The sequence below is a fragment of the Tamandua tetradactyla genome, chromosome 3 (genome assembly GCF_023851605.1).
Source record: "Tamandua tetradactyla isolate mTamTet1 chromosome 3, mTamTet1.pri, whole genome shotgun sequence".
NCBI classification, from domain to species: domain Eukaryota; kingdom Metazoa; phylum Chordata; class Mammalia; order Pilosa; family Myrmecophagidae; genus Tamandua; species Tamandua tetradactyla.
Genome location: NC_135329.1, coordinates 80,121,132 through 80,138,646, shown reverse-complemented (window position 1 = coordinate 80,138,646; position 17,515 = coordinate 80,121,132). Strand labels below are relative to the sequence as shown.

The window sequence follows — 17,515 nt, the reverse complement described above, 5'->3', positions numbered from 1 at the left end:
TCACATCTGTTCTCAAGAACAACCCCCCACACACAGGATGAATAGATGAGGCAGTGGTCAGTGGAAGCCTTGGAGGTCCCATTTAGCCAGTGGAAAAAGATAACTTATGGGAGTTTCTTAGGACATCAGGCCACAGGCATGCCCCGGAGTTGCCTAGTGGCCATGAGGTTACCTCTCAAACGTGTATTTGCTCTCGGCTCGGAAGAAGTAGACATGGGATTTGAACTGGAGCTTGAAGACCAAGTCCTTATGGATGCCATCGGCCTCCCTGGGGACACTCACGCTGTAGCCCAGCAGCGGAAGGCTGGCAAGGGGGTAGTCATCCTGGAAGACAGCACCATCCGGGGTCTGAGGGGGGGCACAGTCCACTGCGCTGCACCCAGCCCCTTACTGAGTCTGTAGACTCACCCCACCAGAGGGAGGTGGGCAGGGGGCTGCATAGCAAGGGGGCTACATTTACTCCTCAAGTTTATGCCTGTGTCTGCAAGGACGTCCCCTCTGCAAGGGTGACTGGACAGTTGAGCTGTGGGGTCGACAGTAAGCCTCCTACCTGGTGAGTCTTGTAGAAAAACAAACAGAAATTGGTGAAGACTACCCAGAGCTTCTGCCAGCCGTTACTGTTTTTGAACTTTCTCAGCAGATATCCTGAGAGCTGGTTCTGTCCATGAAGAAAAATGAAAGCATGTGTGTATAAGCCAGTGCCCTAAGAGCCTGAGAGCCATGTCCAACTGTGCCCTCTGTCCCCATGGCAATGGTCCATTCCCTGAGAACGTAGGACTCACCCACTGCTCTCTCTGGCCAAGGCCTCCAGTCTTACCTCTCTTTGTTGTGTGGGAACAGCTTCCTGTCAGTGCTCTACACCTGTTAGTATTTAATGGTCTAACAGAAGGTTGCTAAAATCTGGAGAATGAGGTTCCAGGCACTAAATGAAATAACACTATATTCCTTTTCTCTGTCCACTGTGCACAGTTGGAAGGTTGGTTTTCTGATCATAGTAGACCTAGTCACCCACAAACCTGCTCAGCAGCAAGGAGACAGGCTGCGTAAGAGACCTCACAGCTAGTCTGCAAGGTTCTTTCGAATGGGGGTGGGGAGAGGATGAAAACACAGGAATGCCTGAGCAAGGAGCCCTTTACTCCTGCCCCAGAGTGGGCCCATGGGGTGATTGCAGCCTTTGGGTCCTGAATGGCAGGATGCCACACCTACGGCTGGGAGCACTGCTGAGCCTGCACCCCTGGACTTCAGGGTGCAGGGCAGTCAGCCACTCTGATTTGCCAGGACACAGAAGTGGCAGGCACCACTGGACTAAGGATGATGGATATGTGCCCAGGGGTGTCCTGCCTTCTGTGAGGACATTTACCCAGCTCCTAAAGGGTAGTCAAGAGGCGGGGTCCAGGCTGTGGCTGGCAGTGCACCTGGGTGGCTGAGCGAGGAGGACGTTCTCGAGACACAGTAAAAGGACAGAAAACTAAGCAGGAACGAGGAGGGTAGAAGAGGCTTAAAAGTGAAGGAAATGGGTCCAGGGCTAAAGAATTTGGGGTCCTGTGAAGGAAAACCAGAGCCGCAGATGCAAAAAGAGGTCTGTGGCACGTGGGAGGCACAAGCTGAAGGGCTGTGGTGGCCACTCCCTTGGCCCAGCTTTTCTGGGAGTGCCACTGACACCCCTCACAGACCCTGAGGTTCAAGGAAAACAGGATGGGGGACCCAGAGACCCTACTTCGTGTCCTGCTTGTGTCTGCAAGGACATCCCCTCTGCAAGGGTGACTGGATAGTTGAGCTGTGGGGTTGTTCCTCAGGTGAGGAGTCTGGGATAAACCACAGAGCAGCATAGCCTGCAGCCTATGTTGCACTGACTCTGGCAGGCAGGGGCTGAGGCCACCTCTGCCCACGCTCATTCCCTTGCTCATTCCTGCCTTGGTCACTCCACTCCGGCTGGAGCCCCAACTGCTCTCCTCCCCTCAGGCCCAGGGGGGCTCCACCCAATAATGTGGCCTGAGCACCTCTGGGTGGTGGCCCCTTGGAAGGGATGCTGTGGCCACACAGTTCATAGAGGGGAAGATGGCACAGGCAGCTGGGGTCCTTGGCCAGCCCGAGGGTGGCTTGGGCCAGATACCTCAACAGCGGCGCTGTGGTCGGCCTGGGAGATGCTCGTGTTGCGGTACCAGCACATGTGCAGCGTGGTGGTGATCCGCTGCTGGCCCGGTCCTTCCCGCATGCTCCGGGTGTCCTCTCCTGGCCCCTGCTCCAGAGGGGCCTCTTCAGGACACCCTGAGGGGAGAGGATGCAGATTCTGAGGGGGCTGAGGCAACCTCTGGGCACGGCCAGCCCCTCCCGTGGGGGCCCCTCTGGCGGCTGAACCCCCAACCACTGCCCACTGCCCCGTAGCTGAGGGAACCTCCCCCCTGCCCAAGAGGCCTGGAAAGTGCCTTGAGAAAAACCATTTCCTGAAAGGCTTCCTTAGGCCAGGGGCACCCCTGGGGACAGCACTTACAGACAATATGTGCTGGGGAGGGGCTGCAGCTGGTCTTAGCCACTTCAATGGCTGTGCTCAGGTCACTGGTCCACTTCTCCATCTCTAGCCGGCTGCTGCAGAGACAGGGGCCGGGGCTTGGGATCTGCTTGGCAGGACCTGCTTGCAGGGCAGGTCCTCTATTATGAGGGGCTCCAGGGCACCACCCTGACCTGGGGTGGGTTTCCTGAGGTCTAGGTATAAGCACCATTTCTTAGGAGTGCAGAGGAAAGCAGGCGCCATGTGCCTATCACATCCATGGGTCCAGAAGCCTGTCTGGAGTGTGTGCCCTAAGCCGACAGGCCCTCCTGTTGATGGTTACCTGTCACACCAGCAGGGACATGCCACTGGGGATGGGCATGTGGTATGGGAGCATGGGGGTGGGTCAGCAGGATGGCTCTCGAAGCCTGGTGCTGACAGCCAGGGTTGACTGCCACCCCTAATGCTTCTGGCTGGGGAATGCAGTGCCCTGCAGCCTCTGGAGTTGGCCAGGAACAGGGACTTTCTGCGAGGGTTTGAAAAAGGCAAGAGCAGCTGCCATGCTACCCAAGCTCTGCTTTTGGCAGGCAGGGTGTGTCTGACCACTGGCCTGCCCTCCACGGCACCCACTGCCCCATGGGGGCTTCTGAGGCTCGGAGTGCAGAGGTTCTCATGAGGATGCTTGACGAGGATACCCTAGGAACAGCTGCAGCTTGTGCCAGCTGCATACCAGGCCATCCCATTAAGCCCCATGGGATGTCCTCAAAGTGGCCAGCATGCAGGCCTACCCCACCGCAGGAAGAGCTGTCCCTCTGACCCTGTGATTCTGGAATCATGGGTAGCCCTCACCTGGCTGCCACCACAACTGTCTTCTGAGCAGAACAGATAGTAAAGCAGTGCGGGACAGACCAATTGTTCTCAGTTTCTTCAACCTGTGGATGGGAAAAGAGCCAGGGAACAGCTAAGCCCATGTGGGAGCATAGCACAAGGGATGGCCAGTGAGGGCTAGGGGCAGCTAGCTCAGAAGCCCTGGGCTGTCTGAGTGATGTGACTATGAGGGAGCACTACAGGGCCACATGGCTTCCCTGGCACAGCAGCTACCCAGGTGGGTGAGCTGTGGGCAGGGGACACCAACTACTCACCGGGGGGTCCAGCACTATTAGCTGAAAATCAAGCACAGGAAAAAGTGTTGGGCAGTTTCAGTATTGGAAAAGGAGGTAAGTAACCACTTAGTGTCACAGAAAGGCCTTTACAGACAAATCTGTTTCAAGCGATTAGATGAAATAATTCCAAAACAAAATATTATCAAGTGAAACCTAAAAGAGTAGCAGGAGATTCTCCCATGACAAAGGAAGGCTATTGGAGGAACTCAAGGATAGTTTCACCTTAGGATGCTGGTCACTATTACTCACTCCATCAAGAAATCAAAGGGAAAGAACCCTCACCTTCAATTCTCTACAGGAAGAAAAACCTTTGATAAAATCCATAGCATAATATTTCTGATAAAACCTCTCAGACAGAAACAAAAATAAACCGTGTTAACGTGGTAAAGATTCTCTTTCTTCAGCCAAGAGCTATTGTCACTCAGGACCTAAGCCCAGATGTTGCCCCCAGACGCCTGGCACCTTCCCCAGGCAGGGTCCGTGCCCATGTGGGGCCGACCATAATGCCTCACGCTGAGTATAAGAGGCTGAAACTCACAAGGCAGTGGCTGGCAAAGAAGATTTTCAAGATGTTTATTTTCCCCTCAATTAATATATAAATTTAATGCAATTTCAATCAAAATCCCAATGCTATTTTTGGAAGGTATTTGTCCAGATGATTTCAAAGTGAATACCATATACAACCACAGTGCTTAGACGGGCGTGGCGCTGAGCAGGGTCTGTGGCCTGGAACAGGACCCCCCACGATAGACGGTTTCTTCTACGATAAAGGCAGCATCAAGACTGGGAGAAAGCAGGATTGAACAATAGTGTTGGGAAAACTAACTATTTGGTGAGAAAATGTTCAATTCCAGTCAAATAACATCGATCAAAATAAATTATAGACAGATTCATTAACTAAGAAAAATGAAGTCCTAATGGGCTAGGGGGAAAGGGGGCCAATATCATGGTGTGGAGAAGGACTTTCTGAGCTTGACACCAGGGACAGAAACCTGAAAGGAAAAGGTGGACAGCCAGGCTGTAGGAAAATGTCAAATTTCACTCATTCACCAATACTTAGTGGGCACGCTCTGTGCATCAGATGCTGCTCTAGGAATCAAACAGTTCTTGTCAAGAGGGACATCAAAATCTACAAGGTAGCACAGGTGAGCCTGTGACAGGTGACATGGCAGAGTGCCTGGGGGGCTGCAGTAAAGGCGTTCCATGGCCTTAAAACATCTTCATGAGTTCACAAAAGGCACCAGCCACAAATGACAAGGGATATACTGGATCTAGTGAAAGCACATTTCTGCTCATCAGAATACATCAAGTATCAGCTGGTTAAGGGTGCTGGCTGGTCACGCTACTGCCCGCACCCCATCCAGTGTGTACTGAGCAAAGTGCAGATGGCACCGTGCCATGAGCAAGGATGCAGGCAGCAGCATGACTGTCCATGCCAGGAAACCCCCCATGTCTAGCCACAGCTGAGCGGGGAAGAGCTGTGGCGATTCCCGCAATGGGGGCACATGGGAAGGAAAATGCCTGGGAAGGCCACAGCCAGCTGACCATGCCTCCATCCAGGACGTAGAAAAGGATCTGGATCAGGAGCCTCAAGAGGCTCCTTTACCAGGGCCAAAAACTGCACTCCACAGTCCTATCTGTGTTAGTGAGAGTTATTGTTTTAAAACCATATGGTTGTGTGTATGCACATATATCAAATACCTAGTTATAATGTCACCAAGAACCAAGATTTCCAGGCACAAGAAAAGAGAGACAAGGATAAAGTCAAAGCAGTGAAAACTAAAGAATTTGAGGGTTCCTTTTTTCTCTTTTCACAGCGGCTAGCTGTGGCCACTGGAATGACCTGGATGCAGACTGGCCAGCAGGCAACAGTGTCCCCAGCCCCGGCCTTTCCTCCTCCAGGACACGGAGGCCACGGGGCTGAGTCCAAGGACCTGGGGCCCACTGGGAAATGGAGCTGAAAGAACAATAACTGTGATGGACTGTTAGGGATAGACTAGCGGCCTCCCCGTGCCCCGGGAGAGGGAACTGGGCTGGGCACTCACCAGCATGCCGCGGAGAGGAAGAAGGCTGCGGATCCGGAAGCAGCTGCTGCCCACGCTGCCTCTACTTGTGTACAGCAGCACATCTGAGAACTGAGGCAGCAAGAGGGGGAAGTTTCAACCCAGTAGAAGTCAAGTCAACCTAGACTGCAGAGGCCTTGCACGCAGCTGTTGGAGAGGCCCAGCCAGTGGGGGCCTTTTGCTGGGGGGAGTTTTATTTCTTTCTTCCCAGTATTGCCCAGCCCGCTAATGGGCCACATGCAGCCGCAGTCTTGGGTGGGGTGTGTTCCAGAACATCCCTGCAGCCACAGGCATTTGGACTTTTCTAGCTTGACTTCTGTCTACTTGGGGCCTGGAGCCCAGAACCCAGGAGAGGGCAGAGCTGCTGCATGAGTGTTCATGCCACATCCCTCTCCCTCACCCCGTGGCCAGAGGCCAGGCGGTGCCCTGGGCCAGTGACTGCTTGCCCACCTCCAAGTGAGTGTGGGCTCCACCTGAGAACAGTTGCAGGTGCACTCACCAGGAAGAACATCCTCTGCTGCAGGCCCTTTTTTGTGAGCTTGTGGAGACAGCCTTCCCGGACAAATTCCTGGAAGACAGACCAGTTCAGCTGAGTGGGAACCAGCATTCCCACAGGCACAAGCGGCCGGGTGCAGGGGGTGGTCCCTGCACCTGTAGGGGAAGGGTCCAAGTGGAGAGGGAGGGTCTGGGGGGGAGAGTCCCGGTGGGAGGGACAGCCCCGTCTGAGACTGTGGCCAGCAAGCAGCAGGATGGGGGGTATGGGCAGAGGCCCTGGGGAGCCACATGGAAAGGCCCCTGGACTCAGCCTTGAGGAGCCAGTGCCAGTGGCTGGTGCAGGGCCTGGCTCCTGCTAACAGCTAATAGGAGTTTCCGCTGATGCATTTGCATTTAAATAAGGGATTCCTAAGGTCACAAGCTTTTAACCCAAAGGGTGAGACCTGAAGGGAGGGTCTGCTGGGGTCCTTTGTGTACAGGGTAGTCCTTTCTGGAGAGAGGAAGGGGTGGAGGGGCCCTTCACATGCCCCTCTGCTGGTGCTGGGAAGTGCGGGCCACGCGCATCCCAAAGAACTCTCGTGGACTGTTCCTGGAGATCTCCCCCATAGGAGAAGGTGCAAATGTCCCCAACAGTCCCAGGACCACAGGCTAAGGGAGCCTGAGCTGCCTTGAGGGTGCTGAGGCACAGACAGGGGATGCCCAGAGAAGATTTGCAGCCATGGGTAGGAAGGGAGAGCGGCCCAGGCCTTCTGTCCCACAGTGCAACCCCACCCTCCCAGCCTGTTCTAGTTTGCTAGCTGCCAGAATGCAATATACCAGAAATAGATGGCTTTCAAAAAGAAGAATTTAATGAGTTGCTAGTTTACAGTTCTAAGGCCAAGAAAATGTCCCAATTAAAACAAGTCTATAGAAATGTCCAATCAAAGGCATCCAGGGAAAGATACCTTGGTTCAAGAAGGCCAGTGAAGTTCAGGGTCTCTTAAGTGAGAAGGCACATGGCAAACACATTCACAGTTTCTCCCTCGGCTGGAAGGGCACATGGTGAGCACGGTGTCATCTGCCAGCTTTCCCTCCTGGCTTCCTGTTTTATGAAGTTCCCCGGGAGGTGTTTTCCTTCTTCAATTCCAAAGGTCTCTGGCTGGCAGACTCTGCTGCTCGTGACTATGTCGTTCTCCTCTGGCTTTCTCTGAATCTCCTTCATTCTCCAAAATGTTTCCTTTTTTATAGGGCTCCAGAAACTTATCAAGACCCACCCAAATGGGTGGAGACATGTCGTCACCTAATCCAGCTTAACAACCACTCTTGATTAAATCACATCTCCAGGGAGATGATCTGATTACAATTTCAAACATACAGTATTGAATAGGGATTATTCTCCATTTATGAAATGGGATTTTGATTAAAACATGGCTTTTCTAGGGTCCATACATCCTTTCAAACCAGCACACAGACCCTGCCTGCTCTGGGGACACCACCAACCCCCAAACCCCCCTTCACCCCCCAACCCTGATCCAGGGCCCTGGCCCCTGAGCCACTTCACACCCTAGCAGCTAGTCTGCCTGCAGCAGAGAGCTAATTTGCAGCTTCTCCTGAACTTCGGGGGGTCACCTTCCCAGCCCTGCCTCCAGCAGCTTCTGCAGAAGAGGCTTCTGTCTCCTGATTGAAACACATGTTCAACATAGGGGGGTGGGAGCCTTTCAGTAATAAAGAGACAACAGGAGATTATGCTCAGCAGTCATTCCGGCAGCAGGCAGCTACTGGACCCTTCCTCCTGGGCAGCAGGAAGAACCTATGATTTGAGCCCACCTGCCACTGCCCCAGGCGGCTACCCTTGATCATTTGTCTCTTTGGTGACAAGGACAATAACTCGGAGGAAAGAACCAAGAGCTCACAACCAGCAGCAGCAAGGGATCTGCGGGTACAAGGCTAACATACAAATGCAACTTCTACACACACCTGCACACATGAGACAGCAAAGTTCCCATACAACCCTCAAAACAGTTTTCTTATGTTCACAATGCAGAGTTAAAAGCAAAAGGCATTGGTAACAGAAAGCAGCCAACTTAGTAGACATACAGTAACCAAAACACAACAACAGACATACAGACCAGTGGACTCAAACTGAGTGTCCAGAAATCAACCCTCACTTCTATGGCCAACTGATTTTTGCCAAGGCTGCCAAGTCCACTTAATGGGGAAAGTCGAGCCTTTTCAACAAATGGGGCTGGAACAACTGGAAATCCACACGCAGGAGCATGAGTTTGAACCTCTGTTTCACACCCTGTATAACATTAACTCAAAATGGATCAAAGATATGAGTGTAGGACAAAAGTCCTAGAAGAAAACATAGGGGAAAATCTACATGACTTGATTTAGGCAATGGATTCTTAGATACAACACTAACAGCTCAAGTGACAAAAAAAAAAAAAAGTAAATTGGATGGGATCAAAATTTAAAACTTTTGTGCTTCAAAAGACAATGAGAAATTAGGACTTAAAGGATGGTTTTGATTACTGAATCGTTATATAGATATTCCTTTTTGCCTCCTGGTATATTAGAGTAGACAGGGAAATACTGAAATATCTAGATTTTAATCCAGCTGCCTTGATCTCTGATCAAGCGTAACATCCCCAATCTGCACCTATACCTGCCCTGAAACAAATCACTGTACTGAATGTTCCACCATGTGCTGTGCTGTACAATCGTCCTGCAAACACAAGGCCTTAGACTACTGAAAGAAATCAACTCCCAAAGTAAATCAATCAAGATATTTACATGCCATGAAGATAGCAGAAGATCACTAAGCATATCCAATACAGACAGATATAGCCCTGCCTAATGACCAAATTAAAACACCAGAGGAGTCACAGACATTGAACAACAATCAAAGATGTTCATACAATTCTACTTAATAAAATAAAATGGGACAGCAAATGACACAAAGGAGATCAAGAAGACAGTAGAAGAGCGCAAATGGGAATTTTAAAGAATAAATAGAAAAATAGTGGAAAGCACAGAGATTAAGGACTGTTGACCAAATAAAACACATACTAGAGGCACACAATAACCAGATTTGAAGAGAGAGAAGAAAGGATAAGTGACATAGAGGACAGGATAGTTGACTTTGAAGACTCAAACCAGCAAATGGTAAAAAAGATGGAAAAAATTAAATGGGAACTCAGGGAAATGATAGACAAAGAAAGCATGCAAATATACGAATCACCGGTGTCCCAGAAGAAAAGAGGAGTAAAGGGCTAGGAAGAGTAGTTGAGGACATAATGGGGCAAAACTTTCCAACCCTCATAAAGGACATAAATATACAAGTCAAAGGAGCCCAGAGAACTGTTAACAGAATAAATCCAAATAGGTCTTCCCCAAAGCACATACTAATCAGTCTGTCAAATGTTGAAGAGAAGCAGAAAATCCAGAAAGTGGCAAGAGAAAAACAATTTACTAAATACAAGGGAAATCAAATAAGACTGAATTCAGACTATTCAACTAGCACCCTGGAGGCGAGAAGGCAGTGGTATGATATATTCAAGATCCTGAAAGAGAAAGACTTCAAGCCAAGAATTCTGTACCTAGCCAAATTGTCCTTCAAAATTGATGGGGAGATTAAAGTTTTCATAGACAAAGAAGTCCTGAAAGAATCTGTCAACAGGAGACCAGCCCTATGAGAAATACTAGAAAGACTTCTGCTGGCTGAAAAAAAAAAAGACAGGAGATGGAGGTCTGGAGGAGGGCACAGAATTGATAAGTACCACTAAGGGTAATTTAAAGAATACAAAAAGAAAGAGGGAAAAGACTATATAGATCTGACAAATAAAATAAAAAAGACAAGATGGTGGAATCAAGAAATACCATTTCAGTAATAACTTTGAAAGTTAATGGACTGGGGAGTCCGGGCCAAGATGGCGGCTTAGCAATGTGCACGTTTTAGTTCGTCCTCCAGAACAACTAGTAAATAACCAGAAACAATACAGAACAGCTCCTGGGGCCATGTTAGTGACCGGACACACAGTGTACCCCAGTCTGGACCAGCTGGACCGGCTGCGAGCATCCCCCAGAACTGTGAGTTCCCAAAGCTGTGGCGGCCAGCACCCCTCCCCCACAGGCTGCTTCCCAGAGGGGAAAGGAAAGAGACTTTACCAGCAGCAGGTGCTGAGCCCAACCAAACGCCAAGTGTGGAATTAATTAACAAATTCTGACTACTAAAAATTGGCCCCCAGCTCAGGTGAACCTGGTCAAAGCGGAGGTCGCTCATTTTTGCCCTGGTGCCAAGGGGGCAGGGCTGAAGGAAAAAGGAAAAAAAGAGAAGGAAACAGAGGTTTTTGTGGCTGTGTTTCTACAAAGGCTTGACTGCCTTTGGATACAGCGGCAGGGCTCCTCAGGCTGCAATGGCCCCAGGCATAGGTAGAAACAAACTCGTTTTGAGGGCTTAACTGAAACCTGTGTCTTCCTCAGGGGAGGGGTGAAGCCCAACTCAGGTGGAATCCCTCTCTCAAGGAATTCAGACACCAGGGCTTGGTAATTTGAAGCCATTAAAACCAGCCTACAGCCTCTCATCTGTCTCTACTATGCCCCCAGCAGGGAGAGTCTGCCGAAGTTAAAGGTACCACATCATCTTATGCTGGTGGGACCTGCAGGCAGACAAGCACACATACTGGGCAGGATAAGAAAAACACAGTCCAGAGACTTCACAGGAAAGTCTGTCAACCTGCTGGGTCTCACCCTCGGGGAAAACCGACGCAGGTGAATCTTTCCTCCTCATAGGAGGCCAGATTGGTCTGGGAAAATCCAACTGGGGTCTATAATACCTATGTAGACCCTCTTCAGGGTGGGGGGAAAAAGGCACCATACAAGCAGGGCAAGAAACAAGAAAACAAGAACCGAAAAATTCTCCTATGTTAAATAAAACCTAAGCTAGAGGTCCAGAAAAAGCTGAACTGAATGTCAAAGAACAGAGAGACAACAAATTCATCCAGCAAGAAAACCCTAGGTAAAAGAAGTGAAAACAATCTCCAGAATAAATTAATTAAGGTAATTAAATGCCTAGATGCCAACAAAAAATAACAAATCACACTAAGGAAACTGAAGATATGGCCCAGTCAAAGGAACAAACCAACAATTCAAATGAGATACAGGAGCTGAAACATTTAATTCAGAATATATGAACAGACATGGAAAACCTCATCAAAAACCAAATCAATGATTTGAGGGAGGATATAAAGAAGATAAGAATGAACAAAAAGAAGAAATCGAAAGTCTGAAAAAAAATCACAGAACTTATGGGAATGAAAGGCATGGTAGAAGAGATGAAAAAAACAATGGAAACCTACAATAGTAGATTTCGAGAGACAGAACATAGGATTTCTGAACTGGAGGATGGAACATCTGAAATCCGGCAAGAAAAAGAAAAAATAGGGGAAAAAATGGAAAAATATGAGCAGGGACTCAGGGAATTGAAGGACAATATGAAGCGCATGAATATATGTGTTGTGGGTGTCCCAAAAGGAGAAGAGAAGGAAAAAGGAGGAGAAAAACTAATGGAGGAAATTATCACTGAAAATTTCCCAACTCTTATGGAGGACTTAAAATTTCAGATCCAAGAAGTGCAGCGCACCCCAAAGAGAATAAATCCAAATAGACATACTCCAAGACATTTACTGATCAGAATGTCAGAGGTCAAAGAGAAAAAGAGAATCTTGAAAGCAGCAAGAGAAAAGCAATACATCACATACAAGGGAAGCCCAATAAGACTATGCGTTAATCTCTCAACAGAAACCATGGAGGCAAGAAGACAGTGGGATGATATATTTAAATTACTAAAAGAGAAAACTGCCAACCAAGAATTCTATATGCAGCAAAATTGTCCTTCAAAAATGAGGGGGAAATTAAAACATTTTCAGACAAAAAAATCACTGAGAGAATTTGTGACCAAGAGACCAGCTCTGCAAGAAATACTAAAGGGAAAACTAGAGACAGATACGAAAGGACAGAAGAGAGAGGTGTGGAGAAGAGTGTAGAAAGGAAGACCATGAGTAAAGGTAAAAAGAAGGAAAATTAAAAGGACATATAAAAGCCAAAAGGCAAAAAACCTGGGTGGTAAGAACACTGATGTTGATGGAATAAGCTTCCCAATCGGGGGATATGGACTGGCAGAATGGATTAGGGAACGGGACCCATCTATATGCTGTCTCTACTCAAAGGACATGAGGGCAAGGACACAAATGGACATTTGCTCACTAATGTTTATAGCAGCATTATTTACAATTACCAAGAGATGGAAACAGCCAAAATGTCCATCAATAGATGGGTGGCTAAACAAACTGTGGTATATACATACGATGGAATATTATGCAGCTGTAAGGCAGAATAAAGTTATGATGTATGTAACAACATGGATGAACCTTAAGGACATTATACTGAGTGAGATTAGCCAGAAACAAAAGGACAAATACTGTATGGTCTCACTGATATGAACTGACATTAGTGAATAAACTTGGAGAATTTCGTTGGTAACAGAGACCATCAGGAGATAGAAATAGGGTAAGATATTGGATAATTGGAGCTGAAGGGATACAGATTGTGCCACAGGACTGAATGTAAGAACTCATAAATGAACAGCACAATACTACCTAACGGTAATACAATTATGTTAAAACACTGAATGAAGCTGAATGTGAGAATGATAGAGGGAGGAGGGCTGGGGGCACAAATGAAATCAGAAAGAAAGATAGACGACAAAGATTGAGATGGTATAATCTAGGAATGCCTAGAGTGTATAATGACAGTGACTAAATGTACAAATTAAAAAAATGTTTTTGCATGAGGAAGAACAAAGGAATGTCATTACTGCAGGGTGCTGAAAACAGATGGTAATTAATGTTTTAAAATTTCAACTAATGTGTGAGACTAAAGCAAAAAATGTTTATTTGGTACAAAATTTATATTTTGACTAGTGCATCTCCTAATATAATTTATGTAGATAGCTTGGTTGAACAATATAAGTACATGGAACCTTGGGTAAGACATGAGATTTTGTTGGTTTGTCCAGAGTGATGCCCCAATGAATCCCAGAGTGATTTGATCAATGAGCAGAAAAGTATTTGCAAAGTCACCTTTGGGGAATGGTGAGAACGGAGGAAAATTCAACCTCCCCAAGTTGAATTCTTGATATTCCCACAAGCAGTGTGGACAACCAAAGCTATAGGCTGAGCCCGCCATCTTGGGGATTGTTCATATGAAACTTAACCCCAGAAAGGATAGGTCAAGCCTACTGAAAATTAGGTCTAAGAATCACCCCCAAGAGAACCTCTTCTGGTGCCCAGATGTGGCCTCTCTCTCCAGCCAATACAACAAGCAAGCTCACCACCCTCCCCCTGTCTACGTGGGACATGACTCCCAGGGGTGTGAACCTTCCTGGTAACGTGGGACAGAAATCCAAGAATGAGCTGAGATTCAGCATCAAGGCATTGAGAAAAACCCTAGAATGAGTTGAGACCCAGCATCAAGGGATTGAGAAAATCCTCTTGACCAAAAGGGAGAAGAGTGAAATGAGATAAAGTGTCAATGGCTGATAGGTTCCAAACAGAGTCGAGAGGTTATCCTGGAGGGTATTCTTACTCATTGAGTAGATATCACCTTGTTATCTAAGAGGAAATGGAGAGGCTGGAGGGAATTGCCTGAAAATGTAGAGCTGTGTTCCAGTAGCCACGTTTCTTGATGATGATTGTATAATGGTGTAGCTTTCACAGTGTGACTGTGATTGTGAAAACCTTGTGTCTTATGCTCCTTTTATCTACCTTGTCAACGGATGAGTAGAACATTTGGAATAAAAATAAATAATAGGGGGAACAAGTGTTAAAATAAATTTAGTTTGATATGCTAGTGATTAATGAAAGAGAGGAGTAAGGGGTATGGTGTGTATGGTTTTATTTTTTCTGTTTTCGTTTTATTTTTCTGTTGTCTTTTTGTTTCTTTTTCTGAATTGATGCAAATGTTCTAAGAAATGATCATGATGATGAATCTGCAGGTATGTGATGATATTGTGAATTACTGATTATATATGTAGAATGGAATGGTCACATATTGGGAATGTTTGTGTTTCTTTCTTGTATTTTTTATTTTTTTAATTAATAAAAAAATTTAAAAAAACAAGAAAGTTAATGGACTAAACTTATGAATTAAAAGACACTGAATGGCAGAAGGGTTAAGAAACATAATCCAGCTATATATTGCTTACAAGAGACTCTTTTAGACATAAAGATAGAAATAGATTGAAAGTGAAAGGATGAAAAAAATTTTCTATGCAAGTTGTAGCCAAAAGAAAACAGGAGTAGCTTTACTAATATCAGACAAAATAGACTTCGAATGTAAAGACATCATAAGAGACAAAGAAGGACACTATATATTAATTAAAGGGTCAATTCACCATGAAAAGATGTAACAATCATAATGTTTATACTCCCAATCAAGGAGGTCCAAAGTACATGAGACAGACATTGGCAAAACTGAAGGGAGCGATATTGTTTCAATAATAATAGTAAGAGACTTCAATACACCACTCTCTTCTATAGATAGAACAATCAGACAGAAGATCAACAAGGAAGTAGAGAAGTTAAATAATTTGATAAATGAATTAGTACTAACAGATATATATAGGTCATTGCACCCTAAAGCACAAGGTTATACATTCTTCTCTAGTGCTCATGGAACATTCTCCAGGATATCATAGGCTGGGGCACAAAACACGTCTTTATAAATGTGAAAATATTGAAATTATTGAAAGCACTTTCTCTGCTCTCAATGGGATGAAGCTGGATCTCAATAACCACCAAAGAATAAAAACACTCCCAAATATATGGAGATTAAGTAACATAGTCTTAAACAACCAGTGGGCCAAAGAAGAAATTGCTAGAGAAATCAGTAGCTATCTGGAGATGAATGGAAATGAGAATACAACTTATCAGAACTTATGCGATGTGGCAAAAGTTGTGCTGAGAGGGAAATTTATTGCCTTAAATGCCTATATTAAAAAACAAGACAGTGTAAAAATCAAGGACTTGAACAACAAACCTGGAGGAACTTAAGGAAGAACAGCAAACTAACCCCAAAGCAAATAGAAGAGGAATAAGGATTAAAGCAGAGGTAAAAAATGGAAAAACAAAAGAACTATAAAAAGAATCAATAAAACCAAAAGTTGGTTCTTTGAGAAAATCAATACAATTGATGGGCCACTGGCAAGACTGACAAAGAAAAAAAGAGAGAGGATGCAAATAAACAAAATGAGAAATGAGAAGGGGTATGTTATCACAGACCCTGAAGAAGAAAAAGACATCATAAGAGGATACTATGAACAACTATATGCTAACAAACTAGACAACTTAGATGAAATTGACAAATTCCTGAAGACACACAAACAAGCTACACTGACTCAGGAAGAAATAGAATATCCAACAAACTAATCACAAGTATAGAGATTCAATCAGTCATCAAAAATATTCCTACAAAGAAAAGCCCAGGGCCAGATGGCTTCACAGGGGAATTTTATCAAACATTCCATAAAGAACTAACACCAATCCTGCTCAAACTTTTCCAAAAATTGAGGAAAAGTTAACTCTACCTAACTCATTTTATGAAGCTAATATCATTTTAATACCAAAATTGGGTAAAGATGCTATAAGAAAAGAACACTACAGGCCAATCTCCCTAATGAATATACATGCAAAAATTCTCAATAAAATATTAGCAAATCAAATCCAACACCACATTAAAAGAATTATACACCATGACCAAGTGGGGTTTATACCAGGAATGCAAGGATGCTTCAACACAAGAACATCAATTAATGTAATACAGCACATTAACAATTCAAAAGGGGAAAAAATCACATGATAATCTCAATTGATGCTGAAAAGCATTGGACAAAATTCAGCATCCTTTTCTGATAAAAACACTCCAAAATTCCTGGAAGATGGCGGCTTAGTAAGACGCGCGGATCTTAGTTTCTTCTCCAGGACACCTACTAGGGGAGTAGAAACGATACAGAAAGCGCCCAAAGCCACAACAGAGATAAAAAAGACAGCGTACCCCATCCTGGAACGGCTGGCTGGCTGAGAGAAGCAGCTCGGGTGAGATCGCCGAGGCGCGCGGGCCTCACCGGACGGGGCGGGAAGCGGCCGGAGTTACTCCCTTCCCCCTTCCCGGGCCGGCTGGGAGAATTGGAGAGGTGGTCCCCTGAAACCAAGGCGACTGGCGCCCACACCACGCGCAGCCCCCGGACCAACTGAGAGAATTGGATCGGAAACCCCCAGGCCGCGGAGAACGGTGACCCCGTGACTCCCGGGGAACGTGCACTCTCTCGGGCGGGCCGCTGCCGCTGGCGCCCTCCCGCCACGCTTGTTGCCCAGGGCCGACTAGGAAATTCGGACGGGCTCTTTCTCTGGCTGCGGCGACCAGCAACCCTCCCTGCGTTCGGACACCCTCCCTGCGTTCGGACTCCGGGCCGGCTCAAGCCGCTTCGGCTAGCGAACCCCCAGGACGGCGAGAGTTTTCCAAAGTTTAAGGTCCCACAGCACCTTTTACTGGTGGGACCCGCAGACAAACGTGTGCCACGAGCGCCACCTACTGGGCAGGATAAGAAAAACAGAACCCAGAGATTTCACAGAAAAATATTACAACCTTGCTGGGTCCAACACCAAGAGAAATCTGAATAAATGCCCAGACGCCAGCAGCAGAAGATAACTGTCCACGCTCAAAAGATTGAGAATATGGCTCAGTCAAAGGAACAAACCAATAGCTCAAATGAGACACAAGAGCTGAGACAACTAATGCTGAATATACGAACAGAAATGGAAAACCTCTTCAAAAATGAAATCGATAAATTGAGGGAGGACATGAAGAGGACATGGGCTGAACATAAAGAAGAAATAGAAAAACTGAAAAAACAAATCGCAGAACTTATGGAAGTGAAGGATAAAGTAGCAAACATAGAAAAAATAATGGATAGCTACAATGATAGATTTAAAGAGACAGAAGATAGAATTAGTGATTTGGAGGATGGAACATCTGAATTCCAAAAAGAAACAGAAACTATAGGGAAAAGAATGGAAAAATTTGAACAGGGTATCAGGGAACTCAAGGACAATATGAACCGCACAAATATACGTGTTGTGGGTGTCCCAGAAGGAGAAGAGAAGGGAAAAGGAGGAGAAAAACTAATGGAAGAAATTATCACTGAAAATTTCCCAACTCTTATGAAAGACCTAAAATTACAGATCCAAGAAGTGCAGCACACCCCAAAG

The 17,515-nt window shown here is 46.3% G+C and overlaps 1 protein-coding gene across 3 annotated transcripts in view; it reads right to left on the bottom strand.

Moving 5' to 3' along the window:
• FARP2 (FERM, ARH/RhoGEF and pleckstrin domain protein 2) overlaps positions 1–17,515 on the bottom strand; it is a 175,038-nt gene that overhangs the window by 1,447 nt on the left and 156,076 nt on the right. For 2 of the 3 annotated variants that reach the window (XM_077153349.1, XM_077153351.1), the window contains 7 exons: positions 6,214–6,282; positions 5,697–5,786; positions 3,338–3,420; positions 2,492–2,586; positions 2,114–2,268; positions 551–658; positions 173–324 (listed from right to left, as the gene is read on the bottom strand). In XM_077153349.1, the coding sequence (XP_077009464.1) occupies positions 173–324; positions 551–658; positions 2,114–2,268; positions 2,492–2,586; positions 3,338–3,420; positions 5,697–5,786; positions 6,214–6,282 (752 nt within the window). The remainder of the gene's footprint in view (positions 1–172; positions 325–550; positions 659–2,113; positions 2,269–2,491; positions 2,587–3,337; positions 3,421–5,696; positions 5,787–6,213; positions 6,283–17,515) is intronic. The other variant, XM_077153350.1, reaches the window with a different exon arrangement.